This window comes from Oryzias melastigma, linkage group LG16, assembly GCF_002922805.2.
Source record: "Oryzias melastigma strain HK-1 linkage group LG16, ASM292280v2, whole genome shotgun sequence".
Lineage (NCBI taxonomy): Eukaryota > Metazoa > Chordata > Actinopteri > Beloniformes > Adrianichthyidae > Oryzias > Oryzias melastigma.
This window is the reverse complement of record NC_050527.1, coordinates 27,727,228-27,734,857: the sequence shown is the minus strand read 5'-3', so window position 1 is coordinate 27,734,857 and position 7,630 is coordinate 27,727,228. Positions and strand designations below refer to the sequence as shown.

Sequence of the window (7,630 nt, the reverse complement as noted above, 5' to 3'; positions counted from 1 at the left end):
AAATTCAATTAAGACGTAATGGAAATAAAAACTTTATTGTTCCTCTGCTGAAACCACACATTTAAAGTGATAGATCAAGTATGTCAAATATTTTAAAAGTCTAAACTCCTCAGGTTTGAAAAAAATTCAGAAAATGTTTCACATAACAATTAGTTTGAATCAACTAATAAAAAACAAAATATTAGATTAAAACTGAACTTAAATGAGATTATAATGTATAAAAATAAAATGTTTTGTGATTTCTAATGACAAAAACAGGATAAATTAAACGTAAAAGCTGTAATGAGAGCAGGAAATAATTGTTTTGATTTTACCAAAACTAGAAAAAAAATCCACTATAAAATGTAAACATTTACCATTAAAAACACAGAAAAATGTTTCCTGATGGGAAAATAGAAGATGTATTTATTTTTTTAGCTAAACCAAACTATTTTGACCAAATATATCTCTTGAGAATGTAACAAAAGCATCAAATGCCTCAGAACTTTATTTTAATATAACCTGTTCCCAACACTCTTTTTGTTAATTTTGTCTGAGCTTTTTGTTTTTTTAAAGTTTTTAAATTCTGCTCTCTTTGGGGTCCAGATGACTCCGCCCACATGTTGATGTGATTCCTTCCATGACAAATGTGGACAAAGGTGGACAGGATTTTATGTCTGCCATAGACATTAGTGAAAAGAGTTCAGAACACTGTCTGTGGGTCCAGATGACCCCACTTTAATGTAAACAAGCCAAGGAGAGCGGAAGAGTTACTTGAATTTGACTCTTGAATTGATTTCTTAACATTATTCTATGATTCCATCTACAGACTTGATTTCCTTCATTTGGGAAAAATGCTAACAGGTTATTGGAAACTTTAAAATGACATTTTTTATGTAATAATCTATAAATTACCTTAAAAAATGAACATTTTATTCAAATTAAAGCCTGATTTAGTAAGCTCAGTGTAAGTCCTAAATTATCATTTTGCAGGATATTTTGCCTTGAATTTCTCATTGTATTGATATTGTGATTATTGGTATGTAATTGTGGACAAATAAACTTTTTTTTTTCTATTTATCTGGCTGTTTTTGTAAAATTGTACTTTTTTAAGTTATTCAAAGATCTTTTCGCCAGATTTTGAGGTATTTTTGTATTTTTACTTTCCCTTTTTTCGTCTCAAACGGCCGAGTGGAAGCAGCTCCGGTCCCTCAGATGAACGCTGTAGGGAGTTCGTCTGAAAACGGGTCAGAGGCGTGTCTCCAAACTTTCTTCAGAGCGGCTTCTGCATCTCTCTGAGTTGTTGCGGGATGACAAAGCGCTTCATCCTCTGCTTGAAATGGCTGTGTAGTTCTGCTCCACTTGTACAGATCTCAGATAATAGAGCTCAAACCAAAGGGGAGACAACCTCTCCTCGCTTTTGCTCTCTTGTCTGCTGCTATTGTCCTGTTTGTAAGAAAATCGAGTTACAATCTCTCAGATACATCCATCACCTCACCCTTCTGCTCCCGCTGGAAGCTGTGAGGCGAGTCTGCGGGGATCTTGAAGAAAAGCTTTTGGTCTTCAGCTTACAGCGTCTTCAAGAGACATCAAGAGGAGCCCCATTGATTTTTCTCTTTGGCCTCTCCTGAACGTCTGTACAGAGAGCTGGCATGGGGTCCTCTCTGTAGGTGCTGTTTCAATAGTGCCACTCAAACCGGAGCGGCTCAAAACAATCACTTCAGGGGGAAGGGGAGCGAGCCCCAAAAGTTTCACAGCAACTTTTCATCCCGCTCTCCTGAGGTGTGTTCAGAGCAGGATGGGTCAAAGTTTCTCCCTCAAAGGCCGATTCAGCGTTCTTCTGCGGACGCCTTTCATTAGCTCTGCTTCAGCCCGTCACCCAGAAAACATTCAACTTTCTGAAGCGTAAGGCGGTCTGGAGATGATCCACTCAAACCCTGAAAGGGTTAATCCACTCAAACTGCTGCAGAAAATGGGATTATTTTTATTAAATGTAAACCTCCATAATTCTTGTATAAGAAGGTTTCTTTTTGTTTCTGTTGGACTCTCAAAGACGTGCAGCTCTCTAATGCGCTTTATTTTGAAAAGATGCTGAAACTTTCGGAATAAAAGTGAGTCCACACGTTTCCCTCCACATGAGGGTCCAGAATAAAACGGTTCTGTTTAAGATGTGAGTTTGTTTTATCAACATCCACGTTGGACTTTTATTTATGACTTAAAACTATTTTTCTCTATAAAATAAGAGAAAAAAAATTGGTTTCATTAAGTCAGAATCAAATGTGAATTTCATTTTTTTTCCTTTTTGTTTTAATTATTTATTTTAAAAAAAACAAAAACTCTTTTTACCAACAAATTTACCATTAATCAAACTTCATCCTGAAACCTCAAAAATAATTTTTGACTGAAAGATTTTGACGATTTCTCATAAAAATCATTAATTTAGTTACAGTTATTTAATACTAAATTACTTTTAATTCATCATTTTTACATTTCAATTAGGACTTCCACGATTAGTGGACTAATCAACAACTAATCGACTATTAAAATGGTCACAGACTAATTTAACAGTCGATTGGTCGTTACTTCATATTATATAGAGTCAGAGTGTATTTTTTTATATTTGAGTCAGTGAGACCAAAACTGTATCTTCCTTGTTTCAGATGCTGATCTTCTTCGAATTAATCTTGTTTTAACACCAGAAACTAATGAAGGACAGAAGCTGCACGATTCATTAAACGTTTAATAAAAATTGTCTATTTTTTAGTTAGTTTAAAGCTAATGATGGTTAAGATTTTTGCTTTACATCCATAGTTTGTGGCAGCCCTAACTTCAATGGGCACATATACAATGACTTTATGTAAATGTAAACAAGCACGGGACAGAATTCCTGCCTCAATTTTTGTGTTGGAATAAAAAAAAAAAAATCTAATTAATAGTAAAAAAATATATTTGAGCAAAAAGTTGCAGAAATTGACTCTAAACAGTCTTTCTCTGCTAAATCAGCTGTAATGACCTTCATGCACAGTTTGTGTTGTGTTTAGCTAATAAAAAAGGAAATTGACATTTTATTTTCATATCAAAATACCCGTAAATCCACATTTTTAACCCCTTGTAGTCGACTGAAGCACAAGTCCACGAGGACTGTGGGATACGGGGATGTCGGTTTCACCCTGAAGCCGTGATTCTCTCATTTCCTGTTTGGTGAGTTAGACCTTGTGGAATCGATGTGCTGCTCTTCAGTGTCTCTGTGCTCCACTAGTGGACATTTCATCGTTCTGAACCGGTCTCGGTCCGTGGAACAGCTGGTACCGGACGGCAGAGGGTAAAAAAAAAAAGACGAGCTACATTTTTTCTGTTTCATTACTAATCTGATTCTGAAGGAAGTTTATTTTGAAAAACTACTGGATTCTCTCCATCCGACTGCTAAACTGAAACCTCCGAGCAAACAAACGTAACGGAATCAAACATATTCAAGTTTCTTTGGGCAGAAAAGAGGAAACAGAAGAGCCCTCACCTTCAAAATAAAAGCTGCATTTAACAGAGAAGAACCAGGAGTATTTGCTCCAATCATGTATTTATTGTTGTTCCCACAGACCATAATAATAATAATAATAATGCAGAATATTCATCAGCTGGCTGCGTCATGTTACCAGGGTGCTGCTAATAAAGTTTTTCAAACACTGGATTCACGTTTAGCATTTTATTTTGAAAATAACAGTTTTAGTTTTTTAAATATTTATCATCTTAAAAATCAGACGTGGCTGAAGTTATAGTCTGATTTTTTCCACTTTAACAATTACAGGTTAAAGAAAAACTTGGATATCATTGTAATGTTTATAAAATCTAGTGTGTAACTAAAGTCTAAAGCGGCTGCAGAGATTTGACAGAGGATGAAGATAAACTTTATCCTCAAAAGTAAAAGGATACACTTCCATGCCCTCTTCATCCTCGTATTTTAACGGATCGTGAAAATATCGTCTGACATTAAAGCGTTCAGTGATCTGAACGCTGATCTAATGGATTTAAAGCTATGAGGAAATCTCCCAGAAGTCACACTAAGATCTGGAAGTTCTTCAAGAATAACATATTTAATCTGAACCAATAATAAACTAGTTTTCTTTTTTTCAGGACGCCTCCATCGCTCATCGATTCCACGTCATGAGGGAGAAGCATCCTGAGAAGTTCAACAGCAGGTACGGCTCCATGAATCTCTATTCTAGCAGCTTTTTATTTAACTTTATACTTCACTGCTGGATGTAAAAACAAGATAAGTCTCTTATCAGCTTCAGGTTTAGCATCTCTGAGGGTTTTTACACACAGCTGATGTTGGTACAGATTCGTCTGACTGGATATTCACAGAGAACTTTAAAGTATTAAATATAAAAGTGTTAAATCAAACAAAAAACATCCTCTGATCTCATTTCTTAACAGAAAAATCGTTCAGTTTTGCTGAGGATGTTGTAGCATCATTTGGCCACCAGATGTCCTCATTCTGAAGTCTCAGCACTTCATTGGTTTTTAAATCTTTCAAAGGGCTATTTCATGAAAAAATACGCTTTTATGTGTATTTAATGTTTATTCCTGATGAACATCCCAAAGTGGTATTTTGATCCTTTCATGCATCTGTGAGCTTCACTCTAAAACTGCTCTATGAACACCAGCCCCTCCCAACCCACAAAAACGAGCAGGCTCTCACATTGTGACATCACAAAGTGAAAACCGCCCCTTTCAGGAAGTCTGCGCTGCCAACGAATGCTAGCCACACAAACACGGCGGGCTAGCCTCTTCAACCAATGTTAGCCTCCCCTACGAAACAACACAAACATGTTTCTCGTGGAGCTAGCAATGGTCGACAAAACGTTTTTATTTTATAAGCACAATATGCACATCCATCTTTCCCATACTTTGGATGTTTGTTTTTCGAGTGAAACAGAGACGTGCTGACGAGACTGAATCTAGAATGATGTCATGAAATGGGTGGAGCTTCAGACATCAAGTTGTTTAATTTCCGGGTATGAAAAGAGTTCACAAAAATAACTCGTATTTTATAAATAATTATTTTAATAAAATTTTTTAAAGTAATTTAAAGTAATATATTATCATATATATGAATCTAGTTTACTCTGAAAGACTTAAGAAAATCAGGAATCAATCACGGAGATTTATGACATTTAATATTTTCCTCACAGTTAGAAAACTGTTTTGAAACAGAAACTGCTGGTCTTTGTTCTCTTTCCCAGTGAGCTGATTCTTCTTCTGTGGTTTGTGGAAAGTCGTACATGTTCTGTCAGGTTTTATTGAGGAGCCACATCATCACATATAAATATATATTTCTAAATAAGTGAAAGTCTAAATCTTTTTCTTCTCATTCTAAAAGCTAACAAAACATTTTTATCGATGAGACCCCAGAAATATTTTATATTTAACATTTTTCTCCACATATTTAAACATTTTCTCAGTCGTTTTTTTACAGAATCGCGCCTCACTCTCCGTCTGTTTTCTCGTATGGGTTCCTGTTCATGAAAAAGTGACGGCTGCTCGTTTGGCGTCTGTGATTACCGTCAGGAGATGTGTTCACCTTTGGAGACGAACAAATGTGGCATCTCTGTTTGCATCAATATTTAACGTCCTCCATGCATCTCCACTAGTGCCAATGGGAGTAATTGCAGACCTAATTGAATTTGCTTGGCTGCTTTGACATCATGGATCAGTCAGACTGACACACTCACTCCTAATAATCTCATTTGTACTCATTATCATATTTTACTTCAGTTTTGGTTCGTGTTTCCAGATCTGCAGCTCAAACATGGAGGAGTTTAAAAAATGCCGTGAAGTCTTCATCACCGACATGAAGGACAAGCAGTCTGCATCCGTGTTGTCTGACAGCATGCTTTTATCTGAAAAATTATTGAGGTATTTTAAGAAAATCATTCTGTCTGTTATTTGAATTCAATTAATAATTCAAGCGGGGGAATGAGTTTAGGATCTCTCTATTACACACTATCTTTGCCGCCTCAATAATGCATGATTATAGTTCTTCAAGGTAGCAGAGATTTGTTGGATTTGTCCAAAGGGCTCAGACGCATTGGAGGAATATTGCGACTCATCACCGAGTCGTTTTCCTGCAGCTGGAAGCTCTTTCTGTGACGGTTAAAGGAAAGTGTGGTTTGTCCAGGAGCTGAAGTTGGTTTGACTCGTCAGAACCTCAGTTAGGAGGATGTTTAGGTTCTGCTGGAGAACGGGCCAATCTACGCTCTACAGCTTAGTTTCATTAAAATAGTTTTTACATGTAATTGTAATTTAAGTATCACGAGAAAGTTCTTCGTTTACGTCAGTCATTTAAAAAATGAGATGCGTATTTTGTATATAAGCATTTTTCATTTAAATTGAAATATTTATAAACATATTCATGATTAAAATGAAGAAAAAAACAAAGTTATGTGTCTCAAAAACTAGAATCAAATGTTGGAGTTCCACCTGAATGAACTTAAACATCTGCAAAGGTTTCCTGAGTCTGGAGAAGATCGCTGATCTGAATGATCTCCAGAAGACGATCGACTCCCTTCATCAGGACGGAAAGACCAACACAAGATCCAGACGTAACAAGAAGGAAAACGTGTGGTTAGAAAAACTGCAGGACATGTATAAAGAAAATTTAGCCTAAAATTGCATTCTGAGGATTTCTTTATTCAAGTTTTGGATCAGGACCTGATGGAAAAAAGCTGTTGGAAAAAGATTGTATCTTTTTTGTGTAATAAATGAATCGCGGGCTTTAATAATTAATCTATTTTAATCTCAAATATTTTTCACCCATTGTTGTAAAAAGCCTCATTTTGAGATATTTTTGTTTAAATTTCTGACATTGTGACAAAGTAAAAGATCAAAATACAACTAAAAAACTGTCTTTGTGAAGTGTTCCTAACATAAGAGACTTCTATAACCTTTAATTTTACACCAAGGAGATTTTTTTTCATCTCAAGCGATTAAGAAAAGAAAAAAAATGTGGATTTTTGGGGGTTACTGCAGATAGATTTGGCAATTTCAACTATTTTCAAGCATTCTTCTATACCAGTTTTTGTAGATTTTGTCTAAAGACATGAAAATGTCATCAGAAACGAGGGTATATTTAAGCTTCAAACTATATATGTTTGATCAAATATATGTTTTGAAACTTTTCAAAAGTATTTTTAGGCTTTTACCTCATTATTTTTTCCAGTTATTTATTTTTACCGATTCGAAAAATGATCCGAACCGTGACCCTAAAACTGTGACCCGATCCGAACCGTGACCCTAAAACCGTGACCCAATCCGAACCGTGACCCTAAAACCGTGACCCGATCCGAACCGTGACCCTAAAACCATGACCCGATCCGAACCGTGAGTTCTGCGATCTGTGACACCCTCAGCTTATTTGCATAATTATGATTTAATGGAAACAGTAAAAACTCTGCCAAATCACTGATGTGAAGCAGTGGGGGCTGTTTCGTAGTGACGACCCCAAAATGGGATAAGCTGAAAGGTGAAGAAGAAGAAGTCTGATTGTAAAATTGAGTTTTTTTACCTTTTTTTTAGGAACTTTAAAAAACGTTTTCCACACACGTGTAAAGGAAGCACAGCTACTTATGCGCCAAGTTTGCTGGTGCAAAAAAAA

The 7,630-nt window shown here is 35.9% G+C and overlaps 1 protein-coding gene across 5 annotated transcripts in view; it reads left to right on the top strand.

Annotated features, from left to right (window-relative positions):
* Positions 1-7,630, top strand: part of dgkb (diacylglycerol kinase, beta) — a 94,782-nt gene that overhangs the window by 62,241 nt on the left and 24,911 nt on the right. For all 5 annotated transcript variants that reach the window (XM_024258528.2, XM_024258530.1, XM_024258527.2 and 2 more), the window contains one exon: positions 4,108-4,172. In XM_024258528.2, coding sequence (XP_024114296.1) covers positions 4,108-4,172 — 65 coding nt within the window. The remainder of the gene's footprint in view (positions 1-4,107; positions 4,173-7,630) is intronic.